The 26,984-nt window shown below is 27.4% G+C and overlaps 2 protein-coding genes across 6 annotated transcripts in view; one reads left to right on the top strand and one right to left on the bottom strand.

Annotated features, from left to right (window-relative positions):
• Positions 1-24,838, top strand: part of LOC136089117 (uncharacterized) — a 70,163-nt gene extending 45,325 nt beyond the window's left edge. The window contains exons 2-5 of the mRNA XM_065814842.1: positions 22,433-22,679; positions 22,774-23,977; positions 24,140-24,418; positions 24,563-24,838. Coding sequence (XP_065670914.1) covers positions 22,790-23,977; positions 24,140-24,418; positions 24,563-24,838 — 1,743 coding nt within the window. The 5' untranslated portion in view covers positions 22,433-22,679; positions 22,774-22,789. The remainder of the gene's footprint in view (positions 1-22,432; positions 22,680-22,773; positions 23,978-24,139; positions 24,419-24,562) is intronic.
• Positions 1-26,984, bottom strand: part of LOC100213148 (intermembrane lipid transfer protein VPS13A) — a 234,420-nt gene that overhangs the window by 75,106 nt on the left and 132,330 nt on the right. For all 5 annotated transcript variants that reach the window (XM_065813519.1, XM_065813515.1, XM_065813517.1 and 2 more), the window contains exons 38-46: positions 18,677-18,748; positions 18,428-18,479; positions 18,298-18,349; positions 16,720-16,761; positions 16,518-16,631; positions 16,338-16,397; positions 3,193-3,392; positions 2,881-2,989; positions 1,860-1,938 (exon numbers count right to left, since the gene is read on the bottom strand). In XM_065813519.1, coding sequence (XP_065669591.1) covers positions 1,860-1,938; positions 2,881-2,989; positions 3,193-3,392; positions 16,338-16,397; positions 16,518-16,631; positions 16,720-16,761; positions 18,298-18,349; positions 18,428-18,479; positions 18,677-18,748 — 780 coding nt within the window. The remainder of the gene's footprint in view (positions 1-1,859; positions 1,939-2,880; positions 2,990-3,192; positions 3,393-16,337; positions 16,398-16,517; positions 16,632-16,719; positions 16,762-18,297; positions 18,350-18,427; positions 18,480-18,676; positions 18,749-26,984) is intronic.

The raw sequence follows: 26,984 nt of genomic DNA, 5'->3' as shown, positions 1-26,984 counted from the left end.
AATGGTATTAATAATTATAAAAATAATAATAATAATAAAGTTTATTTATCTACTACTTACTTATCAACACTAATTTTACCATAAAACCAATAGGTTTTTTCACAATTTATTAAACAAAAAATCTTAGACTTTTTATCATTTATTAACCATTATGTATATATATATATATATATATATATATATATATATATATATATATATATATATATATATATATATATATATATATATATATATATATATATATATATATATATATATATATATATATATATATGTATGTGTGTGCATGTGTGTGTGTATACAGTGGCATGCAAAAATATCCAACTAACAAGATTTTGCAGTCTACTTTTTTAAATAAGTAATGAATTTTAATTATATAGCTGATACTATGAAATATAGGACACAAAATAATACAGTAAAATAATACTATTTTATGTTTGTAAATTATTACTATAATTTAATGTAAATTATTACTATAATTATTATATTTACTTGTGCGAAGGCTTATAAAACTGCCACTTTGCACTACAAGAAAAATCATTAGTCCAAGTATTCTAATTATAAACTTTAATTATACTTTTATGTAAATATTTTGTAGCCATACCTTTTAAAAAGTTTTTATGTCACAGTACAACATTACTAACAATAGTACTAACATTTTAGGTTAGTAAGAGCTAGGCTTTCATCATTTGCATGCAATATTGGTGGCAGTTTTCTTGAAATATGATTTTTGTTTAATGATTTTTTAGTTGTTTTTTTGTTTTGCTTTGTTTTGTTACATATATATCTTTTGAACAATAGTAACATTGATTAATGATTTACCTATAGATAATAGTGAAATAAACTCTTTTTTATTACCCTCCGAAATTTAAATTTGTGTACACCAAGCCATTTTTATGCTTCCATATGGTTGCTGTATAAGTTGCTGTTGATTTTTTCTTATTTAAACCTTTGCTTGCCTGTTTATGTTTATGCTTCAAACTTTTGGTGAGTTAAATGTAAACATTCAATGCACTATTATTCGTAAATATGTCTTTGATTGTCCTAGACCATCAGTTATATTATGTGGTTGGAAACCACATTTGTACATGTAAATATATTCTTTTATGATATTCTTTTACTATATTATACTTTATTCCAGTACATGCTATAATTATTATTATAGCATGTATTTGAATAAAGTATAATATAGTAAAAGTCATTAATCTTTTTTCAAAATAATTTAGTGTAAAAAATATTACTAGCCAGCATCTTTTGCACACCAAATATATATATATATATATATATATATATATATATATATATATATATATATATATATATATATATATACATATATATATATACATATATATATATATATATATATATATATATATATATATATATATATATATATATATATATATATATATATATCTATATCTATATCTATATATATATATATATATATATATATATATATATATATATATATATATATATATATATATATATATATATATGTATATATATATATATACATATATATATATATATATATATATATATATATATATACATATATATATATATATATATATATATATATATATAAATGTAACAATTTTTTTCAGTTTCAACAACATGTTTTGACCTCAGTGGAAAAACCAGCGTTGTCACATTTAAAAAGTTTTGAGAAAGTATTTATAAATCATTAATAAAAATCTTTATTTAAAGCAAAGGAAAATATTTTTAAAAAATTTATGTTTTGATTAAATTATTTAAAATCTTAATCAAAAATAAAATTTTTGTCACATTTTATTTGCACTGAGGTCTTCATATATATATATAGTAAGTAAGTCTATAAATGTTACCAGCAGGATTTGATTTTAAGATACCAAATATATCCAAGAAGAGAAATCCATCATTAAGAACATCATTGTGAATTTTTACCTAATTTATAAATATTAATATTCATTTAGGAAAAATAATACTCAAAACTTGCAATTTAAAAATAGCTTATTATTTCTTCAAGCTTTTAAATCTATTATTTCTTTAGATTTTCATTAAAAATATAAAAATACAACTTAGCACAGCTTATACAATAAAAATTTGTTTAAAAAAAAAAAGACTTTTTTAATAATCATTTTAATAAAAACTTTAATACAAAATGATGATTTATGATTTATATAATTTTGCTTATTTTGAGATCCAGGTTTTGTTTGTTTTTTTAACATTTGTTTACAATTTGTATAAATAAAGAGTATTTTTATTTCTGATAAAAATCATAAGAAATAACAGGTTTAAAAACCTGAAGAAACAATAGATTATTTTATAATATTTTTGTTTTGTTTAAAACTCTTATTTTAAATAATATACACACTGATTTATAAAAAAAACAGTGTAGTACATACTTGTACAATGTACATATATAATGTATATATGTGTACATTATATATTCAGTGTGATTTCAAAAATAATATAAAACCAGGGGGCAGACTGAGGCTTGAAAACGAAAAAGAAAGTATAGAAATGGGTTAAAAAATTGATAAAACCTGGGAAAATATTTGAATTCTAATTAGATAAATTTTTTTCAATTCCTCCCTTTCTTTTCTTGCATTCACTCATTTTGAAATTTTTGACCGAACTAATTTACCCCCACCAGGAATTCTCCCGGTGCTTTGTGGAGCCGGTCCGCGACTGGTAAAACTTTTTGCAGAATTATACTAGTTCTTTAACTCCTCAAAAAAAAAAAAAAAAAATTGAAGTACTAAAGGTTACAAGTTGACCATAAAAGTCAATAATGAAAACTTTAATATATTGACAGTACTATTTAGATTTACAATAAATAAAGTTTTGTGTTATAGGGCATATGTTAATAAAAAATATTTTTACTGATATAATTGCAAGATGAATTTTTATCTTTATATCTTGATAAGGTTTGTTCAATGATCGCTCACACTCAATTTGTATTGATAATGGAAAAATGATTTCTTCAAGATTCCTAAAAAATATATTTATACATCTATTTATATCTATATATTGTATAAAACTTTTATATCATGAACTTTAAAAGCATAAACATATTTACTATATTATAAAAATGTAAAACATAATATATACATTATATATTGTTAGAATATATATAGAGTTTTTAAGAATCATAATATTGTGTTCGAAGCATATAAAATTAATTAGTAAATTTACCTTAAAAACTTAAAGCCATTAACATCAACTTTTAACTTGTCATAAAGAAATATTTTATCTTTATAAATAGAAGTTGATATATCAATACGACCAAGGTCAATCATAAAAAAGTTTGAAGATAGCCTGCTTATAGGAAGGTAAATGTCTGAAGCATCTAATGACATTATCAATTGGATTTTTAAACTTCTATTTGTAATACCCTAGGGTAAAAATTGAAATAAAGTCATAACAACATAAAAATTTAGAGTAAAAATTGAAATAAACATAAAAATATAGTTTTTATAATTAAAATTAATTCCATAGTTTTACATATATATATATATATATATATATATATATATATATATATATATATATATATATATATATATATATATATATATATATATATATATATATATTATTTTGCAAGATATTTGTATTAAAAATAAAAATAACTTAATTTTCATATTGTTGCTATGGGTAGCTACTGATTGTGAAAGATCGAATTGTAATTATAGACAGGTTTGAAAGATTGAATTGTAATTATAGACACATCAATTAAATGTATCATGTTTTTGATTGTGCAAATGCTTTTCATATGATAACAAAAAACTTTCGTTGTTAAGCTCAAGAAAGACGAAAAGTTGGAAAAAAGGTTTAATTACACTTTTGTGGACACGTTGACAAGTATAAACATAGTTGCCAAATCAATCAGTTGATAATCCAGTTGTGCAACTGGAAATATGTTCATTATATGTAATCTTAAATTATTAGTTTTACCAGTATATGTTTGTTTTTTGCATGTTAAACATTTTATGTAATAAATTACATTTTTGTTGTTGCATGTGATGTGACTTTTCACTTTCCAAATAGTACTGTTAGATGTTTTAAACTTATCTACTTCTTGAAGGTATAGTTTGCAAATTTTGCACCAAATATCTTTGCAATTGAATATGCCAATCTTCTTACTAGTTACTTCAATAATTTGGAGAAGTAAGTCTTCTTAGTAAGTTAGGAGGTTGCTTAAAAGCTACTACCAGGTGAATATTAGAAAAACATTTTTAATTCTTTCATTATAAGATACTTTGAGCAAAAGGTTAGCTTCTGTTATAAAAGATTGGCAATTGAAATTACTATAGAATGTTGTCACTAAAGGAAATATTTCTTTAGATTCCTTTTATGGTGCTGGTCCTTGTAGTTTTGCATTATGGAATGCTTTTTCTATAATTTCATCAGGGTATTCGCAATCTTTTAACCATGACTTTAGTTCTATTAGGCGTAATTTTTTGTAACTTTTATTATATATATATATATATATATATATATATATATATATATATATATATATATATATATATATATATATATATATATATATATATATATATATATATATACATATATATAAATATATATATATATAAATATATATATATATATATACACAGCATGTGCCTAAATTGTCACCATGTTTGAACAAAAAAATATTTTATATATATTTTAATAGAAAAGCTGTGGAGAAAAATGAAATTTTAGTGTTATTAATTAAATTTAAGACTTAGCTAACTAAAAATATTGCTTTTTGTTAAATTTAGAAGTTATTGAATTTTTTTTTAAATTTCTATGTGAAAAGCTAATGGTGACAATTTTGTCGCGAATGAAAACAATTAACATATTTGTCCACAGTTAATTAGGCACACAACATAAATTAATAGCCTTATGACTAAAATGATTGAGTTATCAACTCAATCATTTTAGTCACAAATTTTTAACGATTAAATATCATTTAAAGTTTGATTTTGTTTACAAAACATAAAAAAAGTATTGTTATTATCATCATGAGGAGAATAAATCTTGAACTAGAAAAAAATACTGTGGAAAGGCTTAAATCCGGACAATCTTATCATGAAATCGCTGCTGAGTTCGGAAAGTCTCATAATCTCATATATATAATCAAATTGCGCAATAATTTAGTAATAATAAGTAAATAAGCCTAAAAGTAGTCGAAAGAAAGTTTTTACCAAGAGACCGAAGAACAATCACTCAAGAGACCAATCCAAATCACCAAGAGACCAAAGAACAATCGCTTGTTTAATTGCTTCAGGAGAGTCTAAAACTGCAAAGGATGTTACTAATTTAATGAATAACAGCTATGGGATTCATGCTTCAGTGCGGACAATCAATAGAGAGCTCAAAAGAATTGGTTTTCGATCCAGAAGAAAGATCAAGAAGCCGTTTAAATTATGCTAAACTTCATGCACACATGACTTTTGATGACTTTTATGACTGGATTCGGACAGATGAAAGTAAAACTAATATGTTTGGATCAGAAAAACTCTTGTTTTGGATAAAAACTCTTGTTTTGGGGATGTTTTTGTGCTTGTGGAGTTGGTGAATTAGTGAAAATTAATGGAACAATGAACGCTGATGACTATATCAAAATCCTTAAGGTTGGATATTTCAAGTCTCTTCGAAAATAGGGCAGAGCTGTATGTAACACAATGTTCATGCAAGACAACAACCCCAAGCATAAGGCTGATAAGACCATTAAATTCCTTCACAAGAAGAAATTGAAAGCTGTTGACTGGCCAGCACAAAGCCCTGATCTTAACTCACTCGAAAATTTATGGGCAATAGTTAAACAACGGGTCTACAATTTTCCTACTCCACCTAAGAATAAGGATGAACTTTGGGCTTGTGTACAAGAGGTTTGGTACTCAATTACACCCGAGGAATGCCGCAAATTGGTTGCTAGTGTTCCTGAAAGAATTCAGGCTGTAATTAAATCTAAGGAAGGATACATTCGATATTAATTTACAACATATATGTTATTTACTACAAATTTGTTATTTGCTACAAATATGTTATTTGCTTTCATTTGCGACAAAATTGTCACCATTAGCTCTTCACATAAAAAAATAAAAAAAAAATTCAATATCCTCTAAATTTAAAAAAAAGCAATATTTTCAGTTAGCTAAGTCTTAAATTTAATAACCAAAACTAAAATTTCATCTTTCTTCGCAGCTTTTCTATTGAGAAAAAAAAATATTTCTTTGTTCAAACATGGTGACAATTTTGGCACATACTGTATATATATATTGGTTGGTTGTTTATGTATTATATTATATTAAAATAATACAAAAACTCCTGAACTTAAAACAGTGCTCAATATTACTATAATGGAGCAATAAATTTTTAAATTTTATTTAAATAAAAAACATTACTAATAGCACTTAAAGCTTCTTGCCATCCACAGCAATCATCAGCCATCAAATACATAAAAAAACCGTTAGAAAAAATGGTTTAAAAACAAACTCTTTTACGATTTTTTTTTTTTTTAAACATCTTCGCTTCCAACAAGGCTGCAAGCAGCCACTAATTAAAGTTGGAAGTTACTGAAAGAGAAAATATGAAGATTGTAGAGCAAGATAACGATTGACGGACAACTTAAAAGATTGAAAATTATATGAATCAGGAAAGCAAGATGAAGGAAGCGAATTCCAAAGAACTGATGTTCGAGGAAAAAAACTAGACAAATAAGCGTTTTTGGAGCACTAAGGAAGAGTCACAGAAAAAGGATGACACTTAATTGAATGACGAATAACACAAGAATGAATTTTAGTAGATGGCACAAGAGACGCTAGCTCTTTAGAGCAGTGCCCATTATAGTATTTGTAGAAAAGAGAAAGAGAAGCAACATTGCAACGATGTGATAATGGTTGGAGGTTGGCTGCAAGAGCAGGTCCAATTATGTTTACAATGCGTTTTTGCACCTTGTCTAAAAGAGAAAGGGCATGATTAGAAGATCCGCCCCAGATATGGCAACAATATTCCATACAAGGCCGGATTTGAGATTTATAGAGATAGAGAATAGAATCCGAAGTAAGAAAGTGACAAGCTCGATAAAGAGATGCAACCTTAGCATATGCTAATTTTGCAACTGATTTGATATATGGTTTCCAAAAAGATTGGAAGTAAGAGTTAATCCTAGAAGATGAAGAGTAGGTGACTCATCGAGTACATCACCCTTCATAAATATAGGAAGATCTAAATTATTGCGATAACGATTGGCTAAAAAAAATTGAGTTTTATCTGAATTAAAGTTCACCAGCTACTGTGAGCCCCATTCTGTAGCAGAAGTGAGATCCTTTTCAAGCTCAAATGCCCCCTCCAAGCAATCAGAGAGTGTTGGTTTCTTATCACGACAAGAATAAACAGTAGTATCATTAAAAAAACAATGCCACCTTAGATGTAAGAATATCTGGAAGATTGTTAATGTAAATAAAAAAGAGTATAGGGCCAAGGATAGAACCTTGAGGAACCCCTAAAGTTACAGAATAAGAGGGAGAGTGTTGTACATCGAGGACAACTTTTATGCTACGATTGGAAAGGAAGGATTCAATGATTTTAAAGATGTTGCCGGATACAACATAAGAAGAAAGCTTATGGAGAAGACCAGCATGCCAAACTTTATCAAAAGCTTTTGAAATGTCAAGAGCAATAAAACTTGTCAATTATTACTGTTAGCAAATCAGCTGTAGAACGAGAAGATTAAAATCCATACTGATGGTAAGAAAGTAAGTCATTAGATTCAAGATGAGAAATTAAGTGTTTGTTAATTAAAGATTCAAAAACCTTGCTTATGATAGGAAGAAGACTTATGGGACGGTAGTTAGACAAATCAGATCGCTCTCCAGAATTTTTGAAGATAGGGATAACAGATGCCACTTTCCAGCAGGCTGGAAAGCAAGACTCTGATAGGCACTTGTTGAATAGTTTTAAGAGTATAGACGACAGCTCCAAAGAACGCTTCTGCAAGACAATAACAGGTATGTTGTCCGAGCCACAAGCTGTAGAAGAGTCTAGGCAGGAAATCACTTAGATACAGATGCTGGAGTGATATGAATGTCAAGCAATGGATCAACCTGTTTGTTGGCAATATCAGGTAGAACGCAACTAGTGGAATCAAGAGATAATATTGATGAAAAGTTTTTAGCAAACAACTCGGCTTTGTCTTTAGATGAGGTGACAAAGTCTGAACCATACAAGAGAGGTGGAGTAACAGATTTGCCCTTATTATTAATATTATCAAAGATTCTCCAGAAGTCACGAGAGCCTAATTTTTGAGATGAGATACAAGATTTTATGACCTGAGAATAGCGGGTTTTGGCGTTAGACAAAACCTTTTTACAATTGTTTCTCGCAATAATAAACAGACGTCTGTTTTCTGGAGAATTGTTTTGCTAATATATATGGAAGTAACAGTTTCAATTGGCAATTGCAGCAGCACAGTGTGAGGAAAACCATGGAGGAGAGTGAGTCTTGACCTGGAATCGTTGAGAGGGAACAAAAGATTCCATGCCAGCCTGAATCCACGAAGTTATGTATGAAGCACATTTGTCGACAGGAAGACAAAAGATTTCTACCCAAGGGCCATCACGAAGAAATTCACCAAAAGAATCCCAGTCAGCTTTACTGTAGTTGTAAGAGGTTCGATAATAGGGGGATTCAGGTGATGAAGAAGAATGAGATATTAGTTTTAGAGAGATCAAACTGTGATCAGAAGAACCTAAGGGTGAATGTGGAGAAACTGAGCACTGACTAAGATCAGAAACAAGACATAAGTCGAGTAGAGAAGGTAGATGATTTGGGTTGTCAGGAAAGCGAGTTGGAAAGTTGACTAATTGAGTTAGAGATTGAGAAAGGCAAAAGTTGTGGGCTTTAATGCCTGCAGAGTCACTGACACTAGAGCTAAGCCATTCAGAGTGGTTGGCATTAAATTCACCGACAACAACTATATTAGCTGATAGATAAAGAGAGAGGGCTTGGTCAATATGATCAAAAATAATGTCAAAAAGAGTGCAGTCTTGAGATGAAGGAGAGCGATATAGAACAAAGAAAAAGGCAATAGAGTGAAGTGGTGCTAAACGAAAGCACATAAAAGAATAGTCTGTGGATTCAAACCTAGTTTCACGACAAATGGGTGAATTCTTACAAATGTAAATGCCGAGGCCAAGCATGTGACTATTGGAGTCTTTACGAATTAGAGGAAGATAACCATCAACACTAAGATCACAAGATGAGACAGCCGAACTCAAATTAGTCTCACAAAGAGCAAATAGGTCTGGTGAACTTTGCAAGAGATAAGACTCAACAGAAGAAAAGTTACTTAGGCCACTAATATTAGTGAATGATAGGTTTAGAGAACTTGGTGGTGATGATGGTTGTTTGTGTTTTATAGTTTTTGGTACTTTATTCATTTTTAAATTAGATTGAAGAACTTGACTCAAAGCATAGATAGTACTCAGAACACCGTTTAATAGCCCAAGCAATTGCCTCATTACTACTAATAAACCCTAAGCTGTAACAAAGGGCTCCAAATGTGGCCTCTGCAATGCACACCAAAAGTACAAACAGGGACACCATCCATGCGCAACATGGCACTGTTAATACTTTGATATTTTTCAGCTGTTGATGGAATCAGCCTCTCTGAGAGCTACCACAGAGTTTGGGAAATCTGACTACCAGCTGGCCTCAGAACCATAAAACTGAGTTTTAGAGCTGTACCCTCATTAGGAGATAATAGAAAGAGTTGCCTAGTTATAAAAACAGAGACACAAGCAAAACCCATGCATTGAGTCAAGAAGATCCGGCATTCAACATCCTAAACTGGAAACTATGTATTAAAAATACATCTGCGCCAGCCTAATAGATGAATTAAAAATAATAAAAACTAATAAAATAAATAAAATAAATGAATTTAAAATAATAAAAGATGTAACTATTAACTCTCTAGTATCAAAAGAGGACAGTAGAAATTTGTTGGAATGTCGACACTTAGATAATATTTCATCTTTTTTATTGAGCAGCTTGCTTTCTTTGTGATATAAAATTATAAATTTCTCATGAAGGCAGAGGTTACAAATTTTGGATGTTGTTTTAATAGGTTTCCAGTGTTTTATGATTTTCCACTTTATTGTGTACTTTATGTCGGTTTTTTTTAAACTCCAAATCTCCTTAGAAAGTTTGGTATCATTTCTGTATTTCACAGCATTAAAAGATTTTAAATGAGTTGCGTATCTAAGTTTGAATGATGTCTCGCTGATACCGAAATACATTTTTTTCTTTTTCTTTAAGATTAGGATTTTCATCACAGTAGCCTGAAAAACAATATTACTTAATAAACACTGATTGTTTAATAGGCAAATCTAATGTAATGCAGTTGCAAGTTCTTGCATTCAAATATGTATCACTGTGTAAAATCTTGTGATTATGTGAACTATATATAGACTTTACGTTTTGCATACAGCTATAACTAACTTTGATTGAATTTTAGTTAAATATTTTGTTAAATTTATGGTTTTTACTAGAAAGTGCTACTCAATTAATGCAAGTAAACGACTGCCTATTTTTTTTTCCACATTTTGACTAAATGGAGTGCTGTACCATATGACTTTTCGCTTTCAACTTTTGTTTTTAGTCAAAGTAACTTGAGGTTGGTATTTCAGTTTACAATTATAGTCACACTTTTGAAAAATTATTTTAATTACGCATTATGAAAAACAGATTCAATTACTGACATGACATTTAAACCACCCACCTAGTATTATCAAAAGACTCCCTCGCACTGTTGAATTGAGATTATCTGCCACCTCAGTAAATGAACCTGTTTTTTATACCTTTAAAGTTGTGCTATGTCATTTTATTTAATAAACTTATATTAAAATTGAGATTGTAAAACTGTTTTATTAAGATACTCATTTATCATTTTTAAAAGATCAAAAACCTGTAAAAACTTGAAAATAAACAACTTTATGAAAGATAATTTAATAGTTTAAAGTAGTCTTCATTTTTCACTTCTGGAAACACTTTAGGATCTCTCAACCAAATGTACTCAAAGGGTCTGCCTAATATCCAATCTATATAAATTCTAATTCCAATTTTTTAACCCAATGCCAGTACCTGCTGCAGAAGATCAATGACCTTTAAGTAAACTAAAATTGATTTAGAAAAATGATTATAGAGCCACTATAAAATAAGAGATTAAAAAATTCAATACTGATTTCAAAGAATCTGTTAATTATTTCTAATCAGTGAATGTGTTGCAAAAGTGTTATTTATTCCAGATAAGATCCAGGTTTTTTTGAAAATATGAATGTTAGTTATGTATGAATGTTAGTTAACAGTATTAGAAATTAATTACTTTTAATTGAAAAAAATGCATGCTTGTATTATATGCGCTTAATTGCTGCTATGCCCAGGGTGTCATGAAAGTGCTTGGTAGCCCATGTTAGCTCATGCTCAATTGCATAGAAGATGATGTGGTATGGTAATTATAATGGTAACTGATCAAATTTTGATCAAAATATATATAAAATTATATATATATATATATATATAATATATATATATATATATATATATATATATATATATATATATATATATATATATATATATATATTAGGGTGGTGCTCAAAAAACTTTTTCAAAGTAAATTGATAGGACAACCTCTATTTTTGTTCCTTTTAGCATAACAAACTTATGTGCAAAATTTGAGAAGGATATTTCATCATTAAGGGGTGCCACACAGGGTTGAAAGTTTTACTAAGGTTGACGCTAATGGCTGTTAGCACTTTAAAAAATTTTTTTATATAAACTATTTTAATTCAAAAGTTTTTAAATAACAAAGTATTGAACATTGAAAACCATGAAAAATTAACTATAATTTCAATATCATTTTAGTTTTTCATTTTGTTTTGAATGGAAAAATGACTATTTAGTCCTGTTTAACAACAGTGGATTTCTTGGCATCTGGAAACTGTTTTCGATGCTCAGACACAACCTGGAGAAGTGCTTGCTTTTGTCCTTCATCTTTTGTTAGAATTTGGTTAAAGTCTTGGATAAGAGCAACTCCTCTCTCTGCTCTGTCATTCACAACGCTCAAACCGGCTACAAAATGCTTAGCTGCAATAAAAACTTGGTCCTCGTTCCACAAAGATGAATCCAATTCGAGCCAAGAAGTTGAGATACCCAGTATAACAAAAAACCTCATGGTGTTCGAGTTAATGAAATCAGCAAGCTCTGATGATGAAATGTTGTTTTCACGTAGTTGAACACGTTTTGCAGGAATTCCATTTCCAGTTTTTGTTTTCATTGCATTTACCATCTCGTATTTTGTAGCTGCATCAACACGATCATCAAAAAAGCTAAAGGCAATCAGTTCCTCACTGAGGTACCACATATGACGAGACAATGCCTTTATCGCTACATTCGCAACATTTAAATTTATTGTCCTGAATTGTGTGAGTCGTTTAAGGCACATGAGATCATTCAGTGGAGCTTGAATGGACAGCGAAGCAGTAAACCATGAGTTGAGACAAAGCAGACAAAAATATTCAAGAAATGTGATAAATTTATTTCACGCTTTGTCATGCGAAACTGGGATCTGAAGAGAAAAATTTTGATTGAATAAATAGCCTTGGCCATCTATCTGGCCCGATGCATAGCCCCAGGAGCCATAAAATGAACCCCGCGAGGAGGAATATGACCCAGGTAGATCAAAGACAGTTCTAAAAGTTCCCTATAATCATCACGAGGCTGGTTCTCTGTCAGCAAGCAGTTCTGAATGAAATCAATAGCTTCTTTCAACATTTCTCTGTTGCTGCTAAAAATTAAAGCTGTTTCAGGATCTGATATACCGTCTTCATATCTGTCACGAGCGATTGATGGCCATGCTGTTTGAAACCTTTTAAACATCAAAATGTCTGGTCCAGTAGATGGTCCAGCTAATGAGTTAAACACATCTCCTTTTGTAGATTTCTCCACTTGTTGTATATTTTCTCTAGCCTCGCAATTGCATGTTGCAATGTTGTCATTGGCATGTAAGCTTTGTTCCAAAAATCAGCAACTGTTTTAATAGTAATGTCCGAACTTTCTCGCACGGTTTTTTTGTTTATTTTCAACTGAGGGAAGAAAAACTGTAATGCTTGCTTTTGTGACGGTAGTCTAGTACCATTAATGGAGGCATTTGTGAAACCGAGAAGGTAAATTTTGGTTGCAGATCTAGTTGCAGGTTTTGATTGTGACATTTTCTGATATTTATTAATCTAGAAAAATACAAATAAAGTTATGCAATAAGCATGATGTGAATTGCAAAAGTTATAAAATTTTATTCATTTAGTATATATTCAGTGATATCCATTATTCAGTATCTTTTTTGAGTTTAGAGATATGAATTTATATAAAATAAAATTCAAAGTAGTTTACATAATTTATATTACAAAATAACAACTTAAATGTATACTGACTTTTCACAATTGAGATATTCCACTGCAAAATTGTTAAAAATAAAATTTTTTAGTTAACATAATTATTTTGGTAGTCTGATAGGGATAAACATACAAAATGGCGGTTTGGTGGCAAATTAAAAGGAATTCTGGGATAGAAAAAATAAGTAAGTGGGCTGCAGCTAAGTAATTAATAATTAAGCACTATAAAAATTTAACTATTTGAATGTAACAAATTTCTAAAAATGCTATGAAGTAAAATTTCTGTTTTTTTTATCTGTATTTGGAAATTTATAAATATTTTTCATATACAGAACATTAATTAGTTGATAAATTTAACAACTGGTCAGATTCTCAAAAAAAACATAAAGAGTACACCTTATTGAAAAGACTTCTGGTTGTGTTCAAAATGGATTTACAGATAAAAAAATTTATTTAAAGATTTCAATAATATTCAACAACACATTAATTTACACGGCTATCTTTTCTATCGCGTACATGTGATTTTATCAGTTGGTGTGTGGCACCCTTTAATGATGGAATATTTTTATGAAATTTTACACATGAGTTCAGGAGATCAATAGGAATAGGACTAGAGGTTGTTCCAGACAAAATCTGAAAATTTAATTTTTGACTACCACCCTAATATATATATATATATATATATATATATATATATATATATATATATATATATATATATATATATATATATATATATATATATATATATATATATATATATGTATATATAGTTATATACATACATCATTTTTTGAAAGTGCTTATGTAACTTATCTCTAAGTTCTAACGATTTTCATTTTTAGTCTGAATTAATTGAATAAAACTAAAACACAAAACTTCCATTGCATCTGTTCCATTTTTTAATTTGTTTGGTTTAATACTTACCAATAATAGCGTATTTCTATTGTTCTTTATGTAAACAAACAAATGCACGACATGCATGATGCAATACGCATTTATTTTATAAGATACTTTTAATATAATTTATGTTTTACATAAATACCACCAGCTCAGATTAAAAACAATATTTTACAACAAGAGATCTAAGTGAATCTTTTAACTATATTAGATTATATTAAGATAATAATAAAAATAGTGCATATGAAACATTACCATAAATAAAGAAACTTGTTTTGCAATGACTTCTCAAAGCAGTGTATTTTTCAAAAAACATGTTTAAAATGCTGAGTAAGACTAAATATTATACTTTTTTTTAACAAATTGTTTTTAACAAAACTTATTCTCACCTACCTAATTGTAAGGAAAAGTTGAATAGCTAGGTGGAGTAGATTCAATGATAAAAACTCATTGATTGGGTTGTTGTAATTGCGGGGATAAGTGGAGATACATTCAAGCTAGCACAGATTGGGGTCTATGGCCATTAGGTTGGGGATGAGGTGGAAGTGGTAATTCTCTTTTTATACTTTTTAAGATTTAATTCTTATCCAATCATTACTTTTAAACACATTTTTATATCCTGTTTACACTAGAGAACTGGAAAACAAATTTACTGTATATTGTTTACTGTATTTTGTTTTTTACTGTACTGTACTTTTTAATTGTTTTTCTGTTTTTTCAACAAACAATAGTTGTTACTAAATACTTAAAAGCAGTATAAGGCGATATGCTAGCCCACCACCTTTTAAAGTATAAAATATATAGCAATGATATTTTGAAAATACTGGAAACCATCCCATTTCGTTTTTTTCCCTTTTTGAACACTGCTTACGACGTAAAAGGTAAAATACAGTTTTTATGGATTTAAATAACTTGTAATTAAAAACCTATTGTTCCAATAATTATTTAACTTTTGCATTTGTTTTAAAAATCAACATGCTTTACATACTAACATTTTTTATTATTTTTTTTTTGTTACTGAACTCGTCTTCCTAAACCCGAGGAGGCCAATGCAGTCAAGGAGACTACTTTTTTTCCTATATTTTTTAAAATTGTGATTATAACCCTCTCTCATATCTTCAACTTCAAAACACGAAACTTGATGAACAAGATCACTGTCTGGAGAAACAAGTTGAGTGCGGTACAATCAGAGATGTGATGGGTTGGAACGCTCCAACCCATCAATCTGAAAGTTTTAATATATATATAATAAAGCCATTAGGCTTTATTAGCAACTGCTTCATCCTCAACCCAGCATGTTGGACAAAGTCTAATATAAAGTAACAAGTAATCAATAACAAATTAGAATATCTATCTGCTCCTTTTAAAGTATACAATTCATAGACTCATCATAGGAGAAAATAAAAAATGGCATATTTATGGTAATGTTTCATATGCATTATTTTTATTATTATCTTAATATAATCTAATATAATTAAAAGATTCACTTAGATCTCTTGTTGTAAAATATTGTTTTTAATCTGAGCTGGTGGTATTTATCTGAACTTCCTTAATTAATGCATTTTTAAAATAAGGATACATTCCAAAGTTTATTAAATAGCCACAAAGCAATCTTCATGTAAACTTTACCAGAACATGCAAATCAAATAATAATTTTATAATGAAACTTTGATATATGTAAAAAAATCCAAATTTAGTTACATAGGCTTGCTTTATGCTTCATTAAAAATATTAAAATGACATTGTATACCAGTTACAAAACTTTTGTTGTTTTTATTTAAATATTAAACTATTGTACTATTTTGATTGCTATTTTTGTTTTATGTTTTTGTAGGAGTATTCCTATAATATAATATTGCATGCTTTGATAACAGTCTGACATCATACTAAAATTGGTAGCTACTGAGACATCATACTAAAATAGGTAGCTACTGAGAGCAAAAATTGTTACCAAAATGCTATTTAATACACTATAGTAGATAAAAAAAGTACCTTAGGAGCTGCAGCATTTGAAGAATAGTTAAAACTTTTTTTAAACTTATTGACTGATTCCTAAATATTACAACATCATTTGTTTTATATTATTTAATAAACTATTTTATGTTCATAAACTAAAAAAATACTGCAGTGTAAAAAATTATAGACTTATAGTTATTATTATACACAAATTACCAAGAGCTGAGTTAAAAATTCAGGAATAATAAATATTTTCACTTTTCCAACTTGAAGACTGATTTTCAAGTCAGGATCAATACTCTCTTTTTCAATATTGCTGTTAAAAACAACCTACAAAAGCAAATTGACAAAAAAAACTCATTGAAATTTTTTAACAGTTTAAAGATTTAAAAAAATATATTTTTAATAAAAAGGCTACCTCGCAGTAAAACCATGTTTTGAAAGTAGTAACAGATAATATCTAAAAATAATTATCAAATGTGACTAATTCTAAAAAAGTTTAAAAACTTAAGTTTAAAACTTTTGAATTTTGACATATTACTCATTAATGCAAGAATACAAATTCACTTATAACATGGCTGCAAGCAACCACTAATTAAGTATGGAGTTTAGTTGATTAAGTTGGGAGTTAAAAGAAAACTAAGGAAAGAGTTAAAGAGCAAGAATGCTGTTGACAAAAGATTTAAAAGATTCTAAGTTGTACAACTTAGATAGGAAAGAGTTCTGAAGCACTGATGTTTGAGGAAAAAAAACTAGATAAATTTTTTTGAAAATAAAAGGTTTTTGAACTTGAAAGAACAATTACAGTAAAAAAAAGGATGCAAACTAGTTGAATTATGAAAGATTGAGTTTTAGCTGATAGAACAAATGATAATAGCTTGTTTGGGCAGCAGCCATGGTAGTATTGATAGAAAAAAGAAAGAGGTGCAACTACACATCAATGGAATAGAAACTCAAGCTTGGCAGCAAGAGCAGATCCAACAACATTTTCAATAATAAAGAAAGCCAGATAAAGAAGAACCAAATATCCAAATATGATAATAGTATTCCATACAAAGATAGATTAGAAATTAATAGAGCTAGAGAATGGAATCCATAGTAAGAAATAAAAAGAAGCAACCTTAACAGGTACTGGCATTGCAATGGATTTTATATTTGATTTCAATGAAAGATCAATAGTGATTGATAATTTCCCAGAGAATGATCCTAGGTGTAACAATAACAAAAAATAGCTTTTGATGTTTTCCAAATATGTATATATGTATACATATATACATATATACATATATACATATATACATATATATATATATACATATATATATATATATATATATATATATATATATAAATATATATATATATATATATATATATATATATATATATATATATATATATATATATATATATATATATATATATATATATATATATATATGTTAGTATATAAATATATTTTTTGCATTAAGCTTCTGTCTTGTAGAAGGCCTCTAGGATAAACAGATTTTATCTGTTGACTAGCTTCGCACCCTTTCTTCATCTATTAGGCTGGTGTAGATGTATTTATAATACATTGTTTCCAGTTAAGGATGTTCAATGCTGGACCTTCTTGACTCAATGCAGGTGTTTTACTTGTGTCTCTGTTTTTACAACTAGGCAACTCATTCTATTATGTCCTAATGAGCATAGAGTTCTAAAACTCAGTTATGTTGGCAAAAGAATCATTTTTTACCTTAACGTACTCCCAACGCCAACTATTTATAGAACTATATGTATATATATATATATATATATATATATATTTATGTACATATATATATACATATATATATACATATATATATATATATATATATATATATATATATATATATATATATATATATATATATATATATATATATGTATATATATATGTATGTATATATATATATATATATATATATATATATATATATATATATATATATATATATATATATCATTAACAAACTTTGCTGTATTTTGTTTCCTTGCATTCATCTGTAAAACTAACATCTTTCAATCTAAAAAATTTAAATTATTTACTTCTTTAGCAAGCTAATCAAAGCAAAAGTAGTTAAAAATATAAAAAAATTAGTTACTTGATTAAATATTTTGTGAAATAAAAACTCATAGCAACAGATGCATCTAAATCTTAAAAGTTTTGGTCATAGTTTTAAAACAATCATTACAGTAAAATCTATATACTTTTTTTTCTTTACTCTAATTTCTAATAACTCAAATTTTAATATTAAAAAAGAGTAAAACAAACAACAACTTAAAAATGAAAAACAAAATCATCCATTATTTAAAAAAAACTTATCAGTTAGCTTTGGAGAAAAAAAACCTACCAGTTAGCTTCAGAGTAAAAAGATCATGGACAAGTAGTTCTATACCAGCAAGCGCAAGTTCATACTTAAAATCTATTTTAATTATATCAAATTCTAATATATATATATATATATATATATATATATATATATATATATATATATATATATATATATATATATATATATATATATATATATATATATATATATATATATATATATATATAGTATATATATATATATATATATATATACATATATATATATATATATATATATACATATATATATATAAATATATAAAAGTATATACAAATAAATATATATATGTATATATATATGTATATATGTATATATACAAATAAATATATATGTATGTATGTATGTATGTATGTATGTATATATATATATGTATGTGTATATATATATATATATATATATATATATATATATATATACATATATATATATACTTAGGTCGTTAAAAAAGTTTGTAGAACTTGTTCTATAACATTACAATAAGACAGGAAATAATTAATTTTGAATGTGTGGTGTTTATAGATTTGCAAAAAGCTTTTGATACCGTGGATCACTACATCCTTCTAACAAAATTTGAATACTATGGAATCAGGGGCATCCCACTAAAATGGTTTACTTCATACCTCCAAAACTGAGCACAGTTTGTTTCCATTAATGGCACTAAATCTACTTACAGAATTGCTCAAATGGCGTGCCACAAGGTTCAGTTTTAGGACCACTTCTTTTTTTTCTTTTCATTAATGACTTAAATACTTCTTTTAAATTTGCAACTGCTTACCATTTTGCTGATGATGCTAACATGCTACTGGTTGACAAATCACTTAAAAAAATCAACAAATATATTAATCATGATCTTGGAAATCTTGTTCAGTGGCTTTGTTCTAATAAACTTTCTCTCAATTCTAACAAAACAGAGCTGATCATCTTTAAGTCCAATCTGGCACCAATTAATAAGCACTTTAAATTCAGACTAAGCGAACAAAAAATTTATCCTTTAAACTCTATTAAATATCTTAGGATTAAAACTGATTCTTATCTCTTTTTTCAAGGCCATCTGAATGACATAGCAATAAAACTTAGCAGATCTAATGGAATGCTAGCTAAAGTCCACCATTGTATAAATTTAGAAACTCTGCTAAATATATATAATGCTATTTTTGGGTCCCATCTAAGATATGCATGTCAATTATGGGGACAATCCCATAAACAAATCATTTTAAAGTTGTCCCAACTCCAAAATAAAGCCTTGAAAATAATATAATTTCAGTAGAATAACTTTAAATCTAATGAGCTATACCTAATCTCCAATATATTAAAATTAGGCGACCTTGTGGCATTCCTTAACTGCCAATTTGTCAGGAAATATCATCACAAAAGCCTTCCCCTATCATTCAACAATTTCTTTTCTGTACAAATTGTCACTATCCTCTTCGCTCCATCAGTAGCTTAAACTTAGTTATTCCAAAACACCACTCTGCTAAATATAGAAATAAATCCATTAAATATCAATGTATTAGCTCATGGAACAAACTACCTCCTGATCTAAAATCTCTTAATTTATTCTGGGAATTCAAAATCAAGCTTTTTAATTTTTGTTAAAAAAATACCATTAAATATTTCTACAAATTAGTATTGAAATTCTTTATTATATATATCAATTCGTGATCCTTCAGTTTTTAATTTGATATTTTTAACATTTTGAAATTCACTACTTATCCATCTACATCTAATTCCTCTGGTTTTCTATCTGCCATTTTTAAAATTTATTAAACTTTTCATTCTAATATTATTAATATTAGTACCAATATTTTCCATTCTTTATTTATATATCTATTTATTTATCTCTTTTTATTCAACTATTCTTTACTTCGTACTAAATCTTGTTGCTGTCATTATTTACTAAATTTTTGTTGCTGCTGTTATTGTCTTTATTTATGAAATTCTCCTTTTATTATAATTGTTAGCATTTTGTTACCATTATTATTATTGTTAGCATTTTGTTACCGTTATTATTATAAAAATTTAAATATCAAGCATATATTAAAACCAGTGTTCTACTAGGAGTTTAGCACAAGCTATAATCGATGAACTGATTTTAGTTTATAGTGACTGAGCACTAAAGTATACTACAGTTTCCAAGTGGGTTACTTTATTTAAAGATGGTAGAAAGAGTTTAAAAGATGATTTTCTCTCAGAAACTCATTTGCAACACTTTAAAAAAAAGAAAACTAACATAACGTTTGATATCCTATGAGTAATCCAATCAAAATCGCAAGAATAGAGTCAAGGCATGTAAGAAAAATTTAGCCCTTTTCAGAAAGGACTCATGGTGAATATGTGATATAATTACAGGGAATGAGCTGTGGTTTTATTTGAGACAAGTTGGACACAAATTGGCTAATGCTAGTTGAGCTGGTGAAGGTGAAAGTCTTAGAACTATTCTAAGATGCAACAAATTTGAGCCAAAAACCAAGTTCTACATCTTCTTTAAAACAACAGATGTTGTTCATCTGGGTTATGCTGAAAAGGGAGACACCATTACTAATCAATATTATATAAGAAATTGTTTGAAACTTCTCGTATGCAAAATAAATAAGCAAGACCTAAAACAGGCACTCAAAATTTTAATTTCTCTATGATTATGCTTGACCCCATGTAGCTCAAGTCATCACAAATTGTCTTTATCAAGTTGGAATCACAATAATTTGCCACCAGCCATACTCACCAGACTTAGCTCGATCCAATTATTGGCTATTCAACTTAATAAAAAAAAATTTGATGACGATACTGACGTTGAAAGTCAAAAAAACAGCATAACAAAGCTACTTAAAAGTATACCCAAAGCTGAGTATAAAAAAAAGTTTGACAAATGGCACAAAAGGATGCAAATTTGCTTAGATAATGATGGAAATTATTTTGAACATTTAATAAAACTAAGAAACTCTTAATTTTTTCATAGGGGAGTTATATAAAGGGGAGGATATATATAAATATATATATATATATATATATATATATATATATATATATATATATATACACACACACACAAATATATATACATAAAATATATATATATATATATATATATATATATATATATATATATATATATATATATATATATATATATATATATATATATATATATTAGGGTGGTTCAAAAGTAGGTCATGTCAAAAATTTGAAAAGAGCCCTTGCTTATGATCTGCCTTGACCCCAAAATATACTTAAAATTTTTTACAAAAATTATTTTGATCATTGGAAAGGTTCCCACAGAGGGCAAAAGGGTCAATTTTTGCCCCGTTTTAATGAAAACTTTACCCCGCTTGTGGGACCCTTAAACTTTAACCATTAAAAAAAAAAAATATCCAATAACATGGTAATGAGTTATACAACTTATGTTTAAGGGGCTCTTTTCAAAAACAAACATTCAAAGAATTTAATTTTTAGTGGGTATATTCAAAATATCTTACATTTCAATTTTTTTGTATAATTTAATATTTGAAAACATAACTTTTTTTGCTGAACAATTTTTGTTTTGAATAAAGATTAAAAAAGATTATAAATAAAATAAAAAATAAATATTTCATTTTCAAAATTAAAATATAATCTTATTATTTCATCTAGCATACTTATATGTAAACATTTAATTTTAGACTAACATAAAATATTAATAATTTATATGATGCCACCCAAAAAAAAAAATTGAAAGAGTTGATGATACTTTTTTAGTGGGAAAAAGAAATTGTACTATTCCTTACAATAAATTTGCAACTACACAAGAAATTCTTCAATACTACAACTTTCTGAGAAAATCTAAACCTGAAGTTAAACTGAGTTTTATTGTAGGATGTCCAAACAAAAGTGGATCATTCTCACCAAATTGTCCTACCAGTCAGTTACATTGCTGCATAATATCTAAACTTGTAGTTCCATGGACACGTGGTGGATTTAAAGTAATTACAACTCAGAAGCTAAGGTAATGATAGATCAAACTGTACAACCTTATCAAAACACTAAAATATATTTTTAATTTTTTATAAGCATTTAATAATAATAATTTCATTTTATAGGATCAAGGTCACAAAAATGGTGCAAGACTGGATGAAGCTGAAAAGCCTAAGCAAAAGAAACAACGCTGCTGAAGTTAAAAAAAGAAAGAACTTTAAAGAAAATATGAAAAAGGTTTTCTGGATCGGAGAAAACCCACTAAATATGATTGAGAAAATAAGAAAAGATAGACTGAGAAACCAAAATGACAAAGAGGAAGACATAGCTTTTCTTAAAGACCAATTAGAGGAAAGGAAAGGAATGTTAGAGGGATTGGATAAGAGATTTCAATATTCATTAAAAAGAAAGTATAAATCTAAATGTAGTTATAATAAATTAAACAATGTATCAGATACTGATTCTGAAAATTCATTAAGTTCTTTTAATACCAATAAAAGCAATTCAAGTGATAGTGAATTTGAAATTGAGTTATATATTGATCTTACAAATTCTGTCAACCTACCAAAGGATATCTTGCACCATACTGCTCACACAGCAGTTGGAGAGGGTTTAACTCCACATCAACATACAGCAATTCTTAGCAGTATTATTGTCAATTCTGGAGGATGCATGTCTGAGTTTGTATGCTCTAAATCTTCATCATACAGAGCAGCAGAGAATGCTGTGGTAATGGGTGCAAATGAAAGCAGAGACCATATAAAAAGCATTTCTAAATCTTCAAATTCTCTGATAACAATTCATTTTGATGGAAAAATTGTAAAAGAACTTACTGAAGAAAAACAGTTTTCAAAAGATAGGTTAGCTGTTCTTGCTAGGATTAAAGGACAAACCGAGTTACTTGGAATTCCAGTAATCGGTTCTGGAGAACACCAAAAAGAAGCTATAGAAGAACTTATTTCTAACTTTGGATTAGAGGATAAAGTTCAGTGTCTTTGCTTTGATACCACTAGCGCCAACACAGGTAAAGCAAAAGGAGCTTGTAGCAGAATCATTGTGCACTTACAGCGCCCTATGTTATTAACTGCATGTCGACACCATATTTTTGAGCGTCATGTTACCCATTTTTGGGAACTTTATCCAAGTAGTCATACTTCAGGACCAGAAAAAAAATTATTTAAACATCTGAAGAACCATTGGAATGATCTAGATACTGAAAATCAAGATTTAAAAAGATTATCAACTCCTGTTGATTCCTGGATTAATGAACAAAGGCTGAGTGCTATTCAATTTTGCAGATATATAATTAGCACTAAAGTTTTTAAGAAGGTGAGTAATAATAGCTTTATAAATTAATTTAAAATCTAATTATCTCTTCTTATTTCCAAAAAATTGTATAGTAAAGTAGTACTTCAAATATAACTTTCCAGTTTTACAAATTTGTAGTAAGTAATTTAAGTTATTATAACTTAGGAAAAAAAATTTGTTTAGGATGGAAAGTTTCGTAAAGATTATCAAGAATTGGCTGAACTTACATTGATGGTACTGTCACACACTGACAGGTTTAAACTTCACAATCCTGGAGCTGTTCATCATGCCAGATTCATGGGTAAAAGTTTATTTTACCTAAAACTGTTTCTACTTATGGAAAAAATCCCTGAAATCAATGAAGAGAGCAAGGATGAAATCACTGAAATGACAAAGTTTCTTTCCTTTTTTTACACTGAATGGTTTCTTAGAGCGGAGCTAAGTTCAACTGCTCCAACGCAGGTACACGGTCTGAATAATTGTTTTAAAATAAAGATATAATTTTGAATAAATACTATATAAATAAAGTAGGTATATTATTCATTTTTAAATTAAACATTGAAAAATCTAACCCTTAACTATTAGGATATGAAAGCATACTGACAGATGAAAAGGTTTGAGGAATTGAATAAAGCTGGAGCTCAAGCTGTTTCTGAATCCATTATGCGACATACTTGGTACCTTGACCAATATTTAGTCATTATAGCAATTGCAGATCAGAAATGTAAAGAACGTAGAAACATGGCTAAGAGACTATTTGGTTTAAAACGACCCTCTATAGAGGAGTATTCCTTAGAAAGACAGGTGTTGGATAAAGACATTCTGAAGAACTTAAACTTTTCACAGGATGAGCCTCCCAGTTTAGTTCCACTAGTTACATAGAAGTCCTGGCTTATATTTGACATGCTTGGTCATGGAAAAGCTGAGGTTCAATGGATTAAGCTTCCTGCATAGTATTGGATTTTAAATGATTTCTATCAAGAATTTGAAACAGCCATCATGAATCTTGAAATTGTTCAGAAAGAACAGTCAAATTAGTTCAACAACTTGTTAATAAAGCACATTCAAAAGAGAAAAGGCAAGATACGTTTCTTTTTACTCATGTGTACAAGCGAAATCGAAATGGTAGAAAAAAGTTGGATCATGCCAAAGCTGCACTCAATAGTATTATTTAAAATCTACTTTTTGATCCATTTTATTTTTGAAACACTTGTAAATGTTTGGTTTTTGTTTTGTATTGGTAAAGCTTTTTTTTTATAGTATTCAAACAAATACTTATTTTTTTTAAAAAAACATTTTATGTTTTGATGATTTTCAATGTTTTATCATTCTTCTGAAAGTTACTTAAAAAAATATTCATGAAAAGAGCCCCTTAAACTTAAGTTGTATAACTCATTACAATGTTATTAGATAGTTTTTTTTTTAAATTGGGTAAAATTTAAGGGTCCCACAAGCGGGGTAAAGTTTTTTGTAAAACGGGGCAAAAATTGACACTTTTGCCCTTTGTGGGGACCTTTCCGATGATCAAAAAAAATTTTGTAAAAAAATTTAAATACTATTTTGGGGTCAAGGCAGATCATAAGCTAGGGCTCTTTTCAAATTTTTGACATGACCTATTTTTGAACCACCCTAATATATATATATATATACACACAAATATATATATATATATATATATATATATATATATATATATATATGATATATATATATATATATATATATATATATATATATATATATATATATATATATATATATATATATATATATATATATATACGCACACACAAACATAATTTTTGAAAATTTTCGAATAAAACATTATTAATAAAAATTTTTTTTTTCGAATTTCATAAAAACTTTTGAAAACTATTGAAATAGCTAAAATAATTTCAAAAACATAAATTTAATTTTGAAAAGCCATATTAATTTTGAAAAAAAAAGTAATTTAAATATACTGAATTAATTTCGAAATTTAAGTTAAATTATGAAAAGTTATATAAATTTCAAAAAATTAAATTAGTTTCGAAAAGTTAAATTAGTTTATAAAAAAAAACCATTTTTATTATCTAAATTAATTTAGAAAAAAAAAGTTTCACAAAACTAAATAAATTTAGTAAAAAAAAAAAAAAGAAATATGATAAGTTAATTTATTTCGAAAGAAAAAAAAAAAAGATTTTGATTAAACAAATTTTTTTTTAAAAAAAAAAAAAGAGTTTTGAAAAGTGAAATGTCAGTTTGCACATTCAGTGCGGACGTCTACAAAGGGAAGAGTACATGCAACATTCTACTGTTGGAAAGTACATGCAGGGAATTGTCATAAATCCAACTAACTTTTAGGATTCTGTCTTTTTCTTTATCCTCAAAATTTATTTTAATCTTTAAAATAGTTTTAAACCTACAACAGCTAATAAACTTGGTTTAACAAAATTACAGGCACAGGTTAAATTAGATATAGAACTTTTATTTACTTTAAAGTAAGTTATTTTTAAATGTAAAATATTAAATATATTTACAATTAGTTTGGCAGTTCTAAAAAGTTTTAGTTTAGAATTCATATTTTTACAATTGATTAAAAATAAGATATTCATAGAGTATGAAATCAATTTAACTCTTTTCTTTATTTATATATTTTTATTAATTTTTTTTTTAACTATTCTAGCATCCCTTTTATGAAAAATGTCTAACATTTTTTTTCTGCATTATTTGTTTTGGCTAGCAATTTGGCATAGTGATGCAACTAGGGCGTGAATGTTAGCATAAATTCTCCAGTTATTGTGTGGAAAAAACTGTATGGAGAAAAAAAACAGATAAAATGGGCAAAACTTAATACAATATCTTTTTTTTACTGATATCAGTGTGCCTGTTTTTTATTTAATAAAAATTTGTTTATAACAAATTGAATTTTTATACTTGAAAGAAAACAGAGAAATTAAAATGAATTAACAAGTTTTCAACAAAACCACTAATGTAAACATATGGCATATTTTGTGAAAAACAAGAAATCTTGAAACAAGTTAAAAAT

The sequence above is a fragment of the Hydra vulgaris genome, chromosome 12 (genome assembly GCF_038396675.1).
Source record: "Hydra vulgaris chromosome 12, alternate assembly HydraT2T_AEP".
Classification (NCBI taxonomy): Eukaryota; Metazoa; Cnidaria; class Hydrozoa; order Anthoathecata; family Hydridae; genus Hydra; species Hydra vulgaris.
Note: the sequence above shows the minus strand (reverse complement) of the source record. Positions and strands in the feature narration are given on the sequence as shown.